Here is a 12669-nt window from a genome sequence, read left to right as displayed (position 1 = left end):
AGTCATAAAATGATGTGTATTCTTTGGCAATCCAACTTAGATCTCTCAGAGAAGGTTTAGAACTAGCTCAAAGAATTAATCTTATACATTCTAATCCCACAAAGAGAACCCAGAACAAAGGGGGAAAATACCTGGGCAATGATCTAAGGCAGTTCCCTTGGGATTCAATTGTGAACCCAACTTAATTACTACTACAAGTACTATAACTACTACACCCATCTGAGCTTTCTCCTCCACCTCTTTCTGTTTTAACTCCACAATGGTTCTGAGGTTGGACTTGGCTCTACACTTCTTGAGTATCTTCTTAAGCCTCTTCTGCTCTACAACAGGGAGTCTCCCTTGCTTCTCCCCTCTCCTCTGCATGTACTCCTCATACTTCTTCCTAAATTTCATCTCTCTCACTTCACTGTATAGAGATTCTAAATAATATAGGAAAGTGTAATCTAAAATGAGAGCAAGATGTGATTATTGTTGGATTATGTAAAGCTATGTTCCGAGTCGATATCAGGGTGAAAATGTCGAAGATTTGAGATTTCTGGATGTTGGGTACCGGAACTTAAAGTTTGAGTACCGGTACGATAGAGTACCTTAGCAGTTCCCCAAAATTCGAAGTTTGGAAAAACTGATTTTGCACTGTGGACCAGTACGCGGCTTGAGGACTCGTACTGTCAGTACGGGTAAGCAATTGAGTACGGGTACAGATTTCCTATTTTTGTATTGTGCATCAGTACGTAACTTTTGAGTACTGGTATGTAGTTTCACGACGAGTTGGATATATTGGATTTGACTCAATTTGATTTAATCTTTATCCTAGAGATTAGGGATGGTCCAGAAATACTTTAAATAAAGAGGATTTTTAAGAGGGGATCGATGGCGAGATGTGAATCGGAGACTCGGGTGGACGGCGAAGATCGTTCGCTACTAGAATTGGGGTTTTAGGGTTATGTTAACTCTTGTAATCAATTTTTTTAGAAAAAAGCTTTATTGTAGACACCCTAATTGAGAACAAAATGTGGAGAGCTCCTGAGAGAGAGTTTTTTGTAATCCAATCTTACTCCTTGTACTTTTGTGTCGTGGATTAATCAAAGAACGCATTTAAGTGGTCTTGCCCTATGGATGTCTCATTGGCCAAACCACGTAAATCCTGTGCTCGTATTTTCTTTTTATTGTTTTGTTATTCTCATGCTTGTTTTCTACGATCGTTTTTGTCTTTTTTGTCTACGAAAGATTCTGTTTTTGTCTTTTTTGTCTACGAAAGATTCTGTTTCTGCTGCGCTCGTGTATTGCGAGGATTTAAGGTGTGCTCATTATTTCCACTACCGGTCTTTTAAATTATTATCTTTTGATAGAAGACAAAGAGAAGCGAAAATCGAATCTCAGCCTCCCTAGTTTAGTATTATCATTTTCTAAAAAAAAATTCTAAACACAAATTCTGTACAATTAAATTGAATGGTTATTCTCCTAACCTCGTACTGTTCTTATTAGGCCAAATATTGTAGTTTAAATTCCGGATTTTTAATTTTTGAGAGGGGAATTACTCCACAAGTTGAACAGCAAATAAACCTTCCAAGCCTGATGAAAAAATTACTTATTAGTTGAATATATTCCTGCACCACACTTGTTGATTCCGAAGTCTTTTACTCTTTCTGTTGCCACTATCAGCTATACTAATTTTGAAAAGTAACACCGTCCCTAGAACAAGTGGCAAAAGGCTAAAAGATGATTGGTACTCGAGACCCAGGTTCAAATCCTAGTTGATTCATATTTTCAGCTAAGTTTATTTCTAAATGAAATAAACGAAGCGGATAGCGTGTACCTATCTCTCTCTCTCTCTCAAAAAAAAGAAAAGAAAAAAGATGTCTTGCTTTACTCGAAAACAAAGAAATTAAAATAAGAAAGCAATGCTAAGATCTGTCTGTCTACTATCATAGCTTGACTTACTGACAAAATGGAACCTAACCATACATTTTCCTCTGAAACATTATACCAAAATAATACAGATTTGTCAACCAATACATGAAGATTTGCTCTATTACACCTTGAGTTGTTGGATACTTTTCATTAAAAAAGAACTCCCCACCCTCCAAAGCATTCTTCGAATTAACTTGCAACACTCGTAAAGAGAGGAGAAAATAAAGACAGCCTACAGCAAAGCATGCAAGTAATTTCTTGCAAGACTGCAAGCAAAGAAATTCCGTCAAACTCTTTGCTCCTAAACCACACGGGCTTGGCCTCGCTGATATTGTCTGCAAATTGCCTACCAGAAACACAAATTCTGCTCAATTCTTCGCTCCAAAACCGAGTGGGCTTGGCCTTGCTGATGCTGAATCGGCGAATTGCCTCCGGGGCTCCGATCTCCTCTTCCGCCTAGCAGTATAAGGAGGTGCCTGAAAACAACCACATTAGTAAATAGCGAAACACTCAATCGCATAAGAACGTCAAAAGTAAATCAGAGCTTGTTTACAACAACCAATAGTGATACCTTTTGCTCAGCTTTAAGCGACTCCTCGAGATTGCTCAATGCTGGAATGGATCCTCCTTCCATCACTCCCAACAGATTCTTCATTCGTACACGCATTTGGAAAAGTTGAGCGATGAGTTGGCTCACCTGATGAAACAAAATGCATGCTTATGTTACTCCACGACGGTGGAACCATGTTGGCAGACAATTCATTTTATCATGAGATCCGATAAATCAGACTTAACCAACTAATGTAGAAAAGCAACAAAGCTCGGAGAACTACTTAAAGACATAAACCTGTTGCTCTGTCTTTCCAGACTCGCTCGCAATTCTCTCTCCTCTCAGGCGATTCAGTTAATAATTCTGGTTTTTCTCTTTCCTCTACAAAACAATACCATGAAATTACACTTACTATACAAAACTATAAAGCACAGATACTTCAAGTTTCATGTTGTACCCGTATCGGACACGCATCGGATACCGATACACACCCGATACATGTCCGATACGGTTGAAGTATCCGGCGTTTTTTTTTTAAAAAAAAAATATCGGATACAGCTCGGATACGGGAGGGATACGGGGGGATACAGCCGGATTCTTTTTTTAGAGCTCAAAATTTTTTAGAAAAGCCCACATCCAAACTCATTAGAATAAGGAAAAGAGAGAAATGTCAATCTCTCTTCAATTTGTTATTTCTTCAATCTTTTTGCTCTTGAATAGTTGAAGGCACTCTCTTTCGTTCTATTTTCACACAGTATTAAGTCATGATTCAGTCCTTTACCGCTTCTCTTTCACTTCCTTTCATTTAATTTATCGATCTAGCACTAATCAACAAAGACCTTAGAGAATGATTCTTTTTCTTCCATTAAATTGTCAGCATATTTTCTTTTATTACTGTTTTATATAATAGAACATAATAAAACAGACATATATGTTGAATGGCTAATTATCTAGTTTGTGTGACTAAATATCTATTAGTATTATTTGATCAAGTTGGATGATAGTTGGTTGAAACTTTTTGAATATTATTTCACTAGTCTTTTTTTATGAACAAATATAGAACAATTACATAAGTTGATGTATATCAGAATATATTCCTTAATATAATCCAGATATCCTGGTTGTCCTTAATATACCATTACATATAATCAACATATATTTAAATAATATTTTATTCAAGTATACCCTGCGTATCATATCCTAAAAGTTTTAGAAATTGCTGTATCACCGTATCCATATCGTGTTGTATCCATATCCTCGTATCTGTATTTGTGCAACATAGGTACCAAAGGAGACCAAACTTGCAAAACTTGGATAAAATTCAAAGAGGTCAAAGAAAGCCTTTAGTAGAGATGCTAGAGGACTTTAAGATACTGATAATTGCAAAAGAACAGAGACCCGCTCGAACTAGGAGTTAGGATTTATCCGAGACATCTGACACAAAGATAGTGTAACAAAACCATAGAAGAAAAACATAATGCTACTCGATAGATACTGCAGCTGTCCACTTAAGGGTGCACTTATCTCAATGTTCCTCATAGGCATGAGTTATACCTACCAGGTGTCATCACGTTAATCATAGATTCCATAATTTTCAAACTTTTCTCCGCTTCACGAATTTGTGCTGGAGTAATCTATCAAAATTGACAAAAGTGAAAGACAAGTGAGAAATCTTCTACTTCCTGTTCTAGAAAGACGAGAAATTCATCAATAGGAAAATTCAGCATGTATACCTTGCCCATGCCTGGGATCATTCCAATCACACGGCTCATAGAGCCCATTTGTGCAACAGCTCGTGTTTGCTTCAAGAAATCATTGAAGTCGAACTTGGCACTCATGATCTTCTTCTGTAGTTCCTCAGCATCTTCTTGACGCATCTAGTTGCATTATCGTTCAGGTTTCACCACAGAAACAGAACAAAAAAGCATAAAAGAAAAGGTTAAAAAAAGAGAGGAAAATTAATAAATACAGACTGTAGTGGAGACTTACGACTTCTTGTGCTTTCTCCACAAAAGAAAGAACATCTCCCATTCCTAATATACGGCCGGCCATCCGATCAGGATAGAAAGGTTCAAGGTCCTCCATGCGTTCCCCCCGCCCAACAAGCTTAATTGGCTTTCCAGACACCTGCCAGATCCCAGCAAATATGCAGACTGAGGGAAGGAATTATTTTCAAATAACCTGTGCAAACTAAATGGAACAGATGTCATCTTTGCTATCCACCTTTCAGTTTATTATCCATTAATGGATAATATAAAGAAGGTAGAATGTCAAAAGGTATTTAAATTGGTGTTCTATTTGAATAATCAACCCTATAAAGGTAACATACAAGAAAGAAGGATGAGCAAACATCACAATGCACAAATTCAGGAGACGAAGGAAAAAAAAATAAAGAAAAGGAAGAAGCTGTATTCCAATGCACTAGGATGAATGCCTCCGGCCTAAAGATACATGGCATTCTTACTCCCAGAGGGATGAATGTTGGAGGGAAAAAGAATTGCTTTGCTTACCAACTCTTCACTTTTCATTCACCAAAACCATAAATCATAGGGACATGCCAATTTTAGTTTCAATGTTAGATGCAGCAGCTTGCATCCAACAACAAACTTAGCGCTAGCCATCTAATGTATTTTTAAGAGCATAAAAACATAATTGTAGTGCTAGTCCTTAGGAGCAGATGAAGAAAAATATCATTCGCATATAATATTTTCAGAATAATTTTCTCAGGCCATGGCAATAAAGTAAAAACCTCTTTAACACTCAGAGCTGCTCCACCTCTAGAGTCACCATCTAACTTTGTCAGTATAGCACCAGTGATACCAATCTCAATATTGAACGTTGTGACCAGTGCTGAGAGAAGAACAGACAACAAACTAGATTAAGCACAAATGATGAAATACTAAGCAAAAAAGTGGAGAAAGTTAACAAACAAAGTCACAAGGCTTCCCCCTCCCCCCACCTAAATGTACAATACCAAGTCGTTCTCATTTTATCTTGCATTAGAGCACAAGAAGAAATTGGCATGATGAAAAACATTACAGAAAGAGAAATTTGGTTGACAGGTCTTGCTATATCATAAAGCATGCAATGTTGGTAGTCTATCAACTTCCTACCAGGAATTGGTTTTCAAGTAGCATAGTAAGAAAAAAGAGCTGCATACCTGCAGCTTCTTGGCCAGTCATTGCATCCACCACAAGCAAAACTTCTGTAGGATTCACAGCCTGCTTTACTTCTTTTAATTCATCCATCATTGTTTTATCAATCTGGTTGATAGAGAGGAGAATCAACCAAATCTCAGAATTAGAAGCCAGAGCACAATAAAGTATTCAGAATTAGAAGAACATTATATACATGGTAAGCTTGAACCTTCTTTACTATGTAGAAGCAGCAAAAAATTATATACAAATTAAAATCAAGTAGTTGAACAATATGCTACTTTTAATTCGGTCAAATCAACTGAAAAGAAAGATAAAAAAGGGGGGAAAAAAAAGGAAGAAGGTTGTCAAGACACCTGCAGTCTTCCAGCAGTATCCACAATAATAACATCAATTTTCTTCTTTTTGGCCTCTTCCAGACCACACTTCGCAATTTCTGAAGGCCTTATTCCAGTTCCTTCAGCATAAACCGGCACACCAACCTGTCAAAGTCTTTGAATAGAGAATAAGACAAAAGACCTCACATTTTACCCAATTGACGTGCCAGAGAAAATGACTAGCCAAATTGTATGATCGACGAATTGTATATAAAGTTAAGGCAGTACAATAAGAAGATCAAATGTCGTCTATTATGGCAAAAAGATAGGCCACAATGTACAAGTCAAAAGTACATAACTTTGAATGGCAAGAAGCATGAAGACTTTTACATGTAATCATTGCATTTAATTTGCTTTAAACAAAAGGTGGAAAATGAGACCTACACTCAGGGCATGTTTGGCGGGAAGGATTTGAGGATTGGAATGGGAATCAGAATGAGCCATTTCCATTGTTGATATTTGGTTTGAGGGATTAGCACTCCGATTCCCATTTTGGAGGGAATGGGATCCCTCCAAAGTGACTGCCAGCATGGAGGTGAGAGTCAATTTTGATTGTGAAAGGGATTGAGAAAAAAATGCATTTTTTAAATAATTATTTAAATTCAAATATACATATAAATATAAATTTAGATTAAATTGTAATTTTAAATTTAAATTTAAAATATAAATTCAAAATTTATTATTTTTTAAATTTAAATTTAAATTATGATTCCTAATTTGAATTTTAATTTTGATTACGAATTTAGATAGGTTGATTAAATTTTTCTTAGCCAAATAAAAATAGTAAGTTGATTTCGATTCGCAATCCTATTGTGAACCAAACAAATTAAGAGATTCAGCATTCCGTTTTTCATTCCGATTCCTATTCCAATTTCGATTCCCATTTTGAGCCAAACATGCCCTCACAGGCCGCAATTTACCTCAACAAGCAAGAGATATTATAGCTCGTACTGTAAAAACCCAACTAGTCCGCTAGTATAAGCAACTTACTGAACCTAAACAAGTCCAAGATGCTTAAACTCAAGACAGGTAGTTCCTATATTGGGAAGCATTATTCCTCCACTAACTTAGAAGGATGCAGTATGAGTGACAAGTTCAATAAACACTCCATTGTTCACAATCTAAAATTAATATAATATAGTTGAAGATAGGAAAAAATTTCATATTACATCAGGAGTACCTGGTCACCCAAAATTTTGAGTTGGTCAATAGCAGCAGGCCTATACACATCGGCAGCAACCAGCATGCAGCTCTTCCCCTACAATGTGTCTTACATCTGTTTGCATCAATAGGTTGTACCTAACCCGCACAAAAATGCTAAAAAAGAGAGGATTACGAATTGCACCAGTTTCTTAAGATAAAAGGCAAGCTTTGCACAAACTGTAGTCTTCCCAACGCCTTGTAGACCAGCTAATAAGAATACAGTGGGGCCGGACTTGGAGAAAACTAAGTCAGACACTTCTCGACCCATTAGTTTCACAAGTTCGTCGTGCACAATCTGCGAGTAGGAGGTAAGTGATTAGTGCAGGCATTATATTCACTGGATTCGTAGAAGTTTGGAGCCTAAGTTTTTCTTATTCCTCCAAAACAGGACAGAATGAAAGAACATCAGATAGAATTCTAATATCTAAGATGTCTATAACCTATAGCCAATTTCTTTTCCCTTTTTTTTTTTCTTTATTGAAAGCTAACCCATAGCCAATTTCTGAACCAGGACGAACAAGTCGACATAATAAAGCCTCTCTGCCAAAAATATTGAAAAGCAGTCTACTAATAGCACGCAAAAATTTTGCATACCTTCACTAACTGTTGGTCAGGCCGCACTCCTCGGATCAGGCCAGTGCCGACAGCCTGTTCGCTAACAGATTGTACAAATCTTCTTACCACTGGCAAGCTCACCTGTACAAAGAGCATCGAAAGTTACTGTATAGTGATTAAAATCGGGAGTTAAGAGGTGACGTAAACGAGCAACTCACATCAGCTTCCAGAAGAGCTCTCCGGATATCTCGCATTGGTTCGGCAACATTCTCCTTTGTCAAAACATCTAGGAAGGTGAACAAATTCCATCATTCACTCCTATCTACTTTACTAAGCAAAATGTAAGAGGATTAGCTTAATGAATCCACGGAGCTCAAAAAAAGCTCCCATTAGGAAATAGTAATAATATTAAATCCTTAGTTAAGATCAGGAAAGCAAGAAAATATAAGTGCTGGCTTTATCTTTCTCTCCTTTCTCCTAACATAATTAAACGCGAAAAAATTCAGATGACTAGCGGGCTTTTCATGTAGTGGGAATATCACACTACCGAACACATATTCTCCAATGCGAGGAACAGGAATTTCTCAGCAAATACGAATGAAACAAAATTAAACAAAAAGAGATACGAAATACAAACCTACACCCCTGAGTTTGTTCCATGCGGTCTCGAGGCCGCTAGTAAGCTGCCCAAACATCTCCGCTCTCACTACTAAGCTGCTGCTTCTTCTTCTGCAGACGTTTCGCGATTCCGAGTTCACCCAACTCCACACTTCCCTCTTCAGAGATCAAAAAAAGCCGAGATGTTCACAGACACCGACACGGAATACGAGACACGGCAGAATTCAGACAGAATTCACTCCACAGCTTTCAAAAAATTATGACGACACTGTGACAACCGAAACACCACTAATAAAATATAATATTATTATTAATATAATTTTTTTTATATTTATTATATATGTAATAATAATATTATTATTATTATTTTTTATCCGAATAAAAGTTAATAAAATTATCATAAATTATTCATATATTTTAAGAAAAAAAGAATTTTCAACCTAATTAATTTCTGTATGTTGTTAAAAAATTTATATATATTCATTAAAAAGTCAAAATATTTTTTTTTATCTATGCAAAAATATAAAATAAAATAAAAAATATATTTTTTAATGACATGTGTTGGATATGTACGTGTCAGACACTGAAACGCAAATAAGGAGAGAAAAGGAAGGGAGCTTTAAACCCTAAATACGAGTATGGTTGAGCTTACAGTGAAGGGATTTGCGGGAGAGGAGCCGAGAGAGAGGGAGGTGGATGCTCGCGAAGAAGAGAATGAGGCGAGGGAGAGACGGGCGAGAAAGAGAGGGTTTCCATGGGGAGCACGGACTCGGTCGGAGAGAGAGAGAGAGAGAGAGAGAGAGAGAGAGAGAGGGATTGGACTAAACGNATGTATCAAATTAGTACTCTATGGTTTTGCACTTTCTCACTTTAGTAGCCTGTGGTTTAAAAACCACAGGCTACTAACTTGATAAAAAAAAAAAAAATCACATAATGCTAACTTGATACACTTTAAACTATAGGGTGCAAAAATGAAAAAATATGAAACTGCAGGGGCGTTTTTGAAGTTTTCCCTTACTTTAAATTCGAAAAAAAATCCGTATCTCCTAATCCAACGGCAACGGCGCCACGTGGCAGATTCGGCGCGACGGCTCGAACCCCTCTAACCACAAGCGGCGCAGGCCTCACGCCACCGCTGACGTGTACGGTAGATTCAACCCTATTTCCTCTTCTCGTCTCTCTTCTCGTCTCCCCCCGCGCTCCTCCGATTTTTTTTTAACCCTTTTTTTTTTTCTTTTGTTTTTTTCGTCCTCCTCCTCCTCCTCCTCCTCCTCCTCCTCCTCCTTTTCTCCTCCTCCTTCATTTTCCTTTTCCTCCTCTTTCTTCGAATTGGCCGCACCTTCGCCCTTCGCCTCGTCGCTGCGAGCCTCAGCCTTGTCCTCGTCGGCCGCAACTCCGACAAGCTCCGTGCCGTCACCGCCGCCATCGCCGCTGCCGCCGCTGTCCGCTCTTGCAACCCGAAAAGGAAGAGAAAGAGGAAAATGGAGATTTGTCAGGGCATTTCTGCAAATGTATACCAGCTGGAGCTTTTGGAGGAACATATTTGTGAGGGCAAAAATATCATTTCACGAACCTACTATTAAAAATTAAACAGTTCTCTAACGGATGTTAACCAGAAGGACATATCTGAATGCATTAAAGACTTTTGCAGGGATAACTTATGAAAGTTGAACTTTATAGGGATATATCTGCAATTTACCATGTTTGCAGGGACCTATATGCGATTAACCCAAAAAATTTCTATAAAGTTCAACTTTCATATATTATTCCTGCAGCAATTCTGATCTATTAAAATTTATTTCTGCCATTAAATTTATTAAAAAAATTTAGTTAACCATAGGTTAAATACTTAAACTTAGTTAGTTTTTGATATTTTTACCACTCTTATATTATACTGTTATGAGTTTTGGAGGAATATATTTGTGATGATAAAATTGAAAATTTAAACGGTTCTTTAACGATTCTCTAACAATAAGAAACCAGAGAGACATATTTGAAAATATTAAAATTTTTACAGAGATAACATATGAAAGTTGAATTTTATAGGAATATATTTGTCATTCACTATGTTTGCAGGGAGCTATATGAAATTAACTAGATAAGATAAGACCTGTGATTTGCATTATATGATTTGCATTTTTGTAATTCCTAACCTGAAGCCTATTTCATATTTTGGTTCCTGATCTTGTGGTTATTTACAATCACGTTCATTTCAAAATACATTCTAGAGTGTTTGGGTGTGTTTTGGTTCTACGTAAAACTATAAAAAATTATTTTTAAAAAAGACTTTTTTGTTGAAAATTAATTTTACGATTTGTGACGTTTGGTTAGAAAGAAAGTAATAAGTTTTTTTTGAAGTTCAACTGCTCAAATTGTTCATAAAGCATTTAAAAACAGCATAAAGACATGCATATAATGGACAAGATGTATGTAATCTATCTAATTCTTATACCAAAAGTCATCTGAAAAGTATATGGATATAAAGCAATGGAGTACAATATTACAAAAAAAAAGATAGAAATTTTAAACTTACAAACAAAAATAATCAACATATAATATATTAACAAAATAGAGTTAGAGTCTTCAAAATAAAACATCAACTATTTAACATCAAATTTTTGGACAAATTCTAGTGAAACCAGAACCGAAAAGTAAGTAGGTACAAAAAATAGCAAACTGCGTAGTAGTACCATCTATACAATGCGCCAACTTACATCCAAAACCATCAAGTTCCAAAAGACAAAATACTATACTAACAGTTTTTCATACTTAGAAACTAGACAAAAATTACTTTGGAAAGTGGTCTTCAAAACTGTTTTAACCATTCAATCGCATTTCCAATCTACGAACTAAAAAAAGTTTTCCTGCTATCTCATTTCTCAGGAAGTACTGATATGCAACAATACCTACGTGCTCGGGGATATTACATGACTTTATAGAGCTCCATATCCTCCTTTTCGTGCATAATCTTGGCATCCTTCATTGAATCTGCTAATTCTCCAATCTTGTTCACTAATAGTAGAAATTCTAAATCTGACTGTTTTGTTTCTTGGCTTTTGAGGTTGTAGCTACGCAAGACGTGATCACTAATCGATTAGGATTTTGTCGTTTACGTTCTTGGGAAGGGGTTGTTGGTAAAATGTGCTCGCATTCTTCCGAATATAAATCTTCTAAGTCAAAGTCATCACCATCATCATTGTTCTCTTCTTCAGCAAGGTTGATATTATTTTGATCATCTAATGCAAATTCTCCAGTTGCTCAATCATCTCTGTATATGATCGCTAGCTCATTATAGTGCTGAATAATACAATTTAAGTAGCATACATCTTTGGGATGAGCCTACAAGAATATAAAATAAATAACTTCTTAATATAAAATATGAATTATATATGAAATTTAAGATGAAACCGAAAAAAAAAACTTTAGCTGAATAAAGTCTTGGTAAGATTCTTCACCCAACTAATAGTCTTGCTAACTGGATCCCATGAAGCACCACTCAAAACTTTTTAATTGAATGATTCTAGACCACTTCGTCTTGAAGGTGCACAGTCGATTTTCAACTTTAGTCCAATCACAAGAAACTGGAAATTTGGATGACACTGCTCTTGCCGCAGCTACAAAGGCTGGCCTTTTGAATGATTTGTCCACTTTCATACCAATACTAGCTTGATGCACCAAAAATTTTATAACAAAGTCGGACATCTCATTTGTCCACTTAATGTTTTTAGTTCCTTATGTTATATTAGCTTCGAAATTATACTGAATGGACATTGATTGTTATTACTATGTTGCTCCATAGTATCTTGTTGTGGCTACATGATTAGACTAGGTAATTAACTAAAATATAAATCAAATTACAATATAAATTGTATAACGAAATACACTGAATCTGAAAATAAAATACATACCAAATTTTAATCAAACATGATAATCAAAGCACATATTGATCTCTAACAAAATTCATCATATCAAATTTCAAAACAAGATACATTACATAGCAAATATCATTGCACACCACATACTAAAATACACAGTAAGTATCAAAACCAAAAAATGGAAGTACGAACTATATTTCATCCAAACCATCATCAAAAATATTAAAGTGCATAGCAACTTACATATCAAAAAAAGTAACAATATATAACTCTAAGCTACCTTTTTCTCAACATATATATATAGAACTAGGCTGGAATGCAATCAATAGCACCAAGTTGTTGGTGCTATTAAGTTTTTGGCCATTGGTTGAAGTGGGCCTCCAAAAGTTAAGATAATGTGGGCCTCCAAAGGTTGAGTGAGTTGT

General features: G+C 36.0%; 1 protein-coding gene across 1 annotated transcript; it reads right to left on the bottom strand.

Moving 5' to 3' along the window:
* Positions 1–1937: 1937 nt before the first annotated feature.
* Positions 1938–9089, bottom strand: LOC109706159 (signal recognition particle 54 kDa protein, chloroplastic-like). The gene is given in 16 exon segments (XM_020226957.1): positions 1938–2387; positions 2483–2608; positions 2759–2795; positions 2797–2842; positions 4020–4095; positions 4195–4338; positions 4451–4588; positions 5211–5311; positions 5622–5724; positions 5973–6098; positions 7174–7251; positions 7339–7491; positions 7791–7892; positions 7970–8037; positions 8389–8527; positions 9022–9089. Coding segments are annotated over 15 exon segments (1464 nt in total). The 5' UTR covers positions 8447–8527; positions 9022–9089; the 3' UTR covers positions 1938–2279.
* Positions 9090–12669: the final 3580 nt, after the last annotated feature.

This window comes from Ananas comosus, unplaced genomic scaffold (assembly GCF_001540865.1).
Source record: "Ananas comosus cultivar F153 unplaced genomic scaffold, ASM154086v1, whole genome shotgun sequence".
Classification (NCBI taxonomy): Eukaryota; Viridiplantae; Streptophyta; class Magnoliopsida; order Poales; family Bromeliaceae; genus Ananas; species Ananas comosus.
The sequence above is the reverse complement of the archived record's forward strand: the minus strand, read 5'-3'. Positions and strand labels throughout refer to the sequence as shown.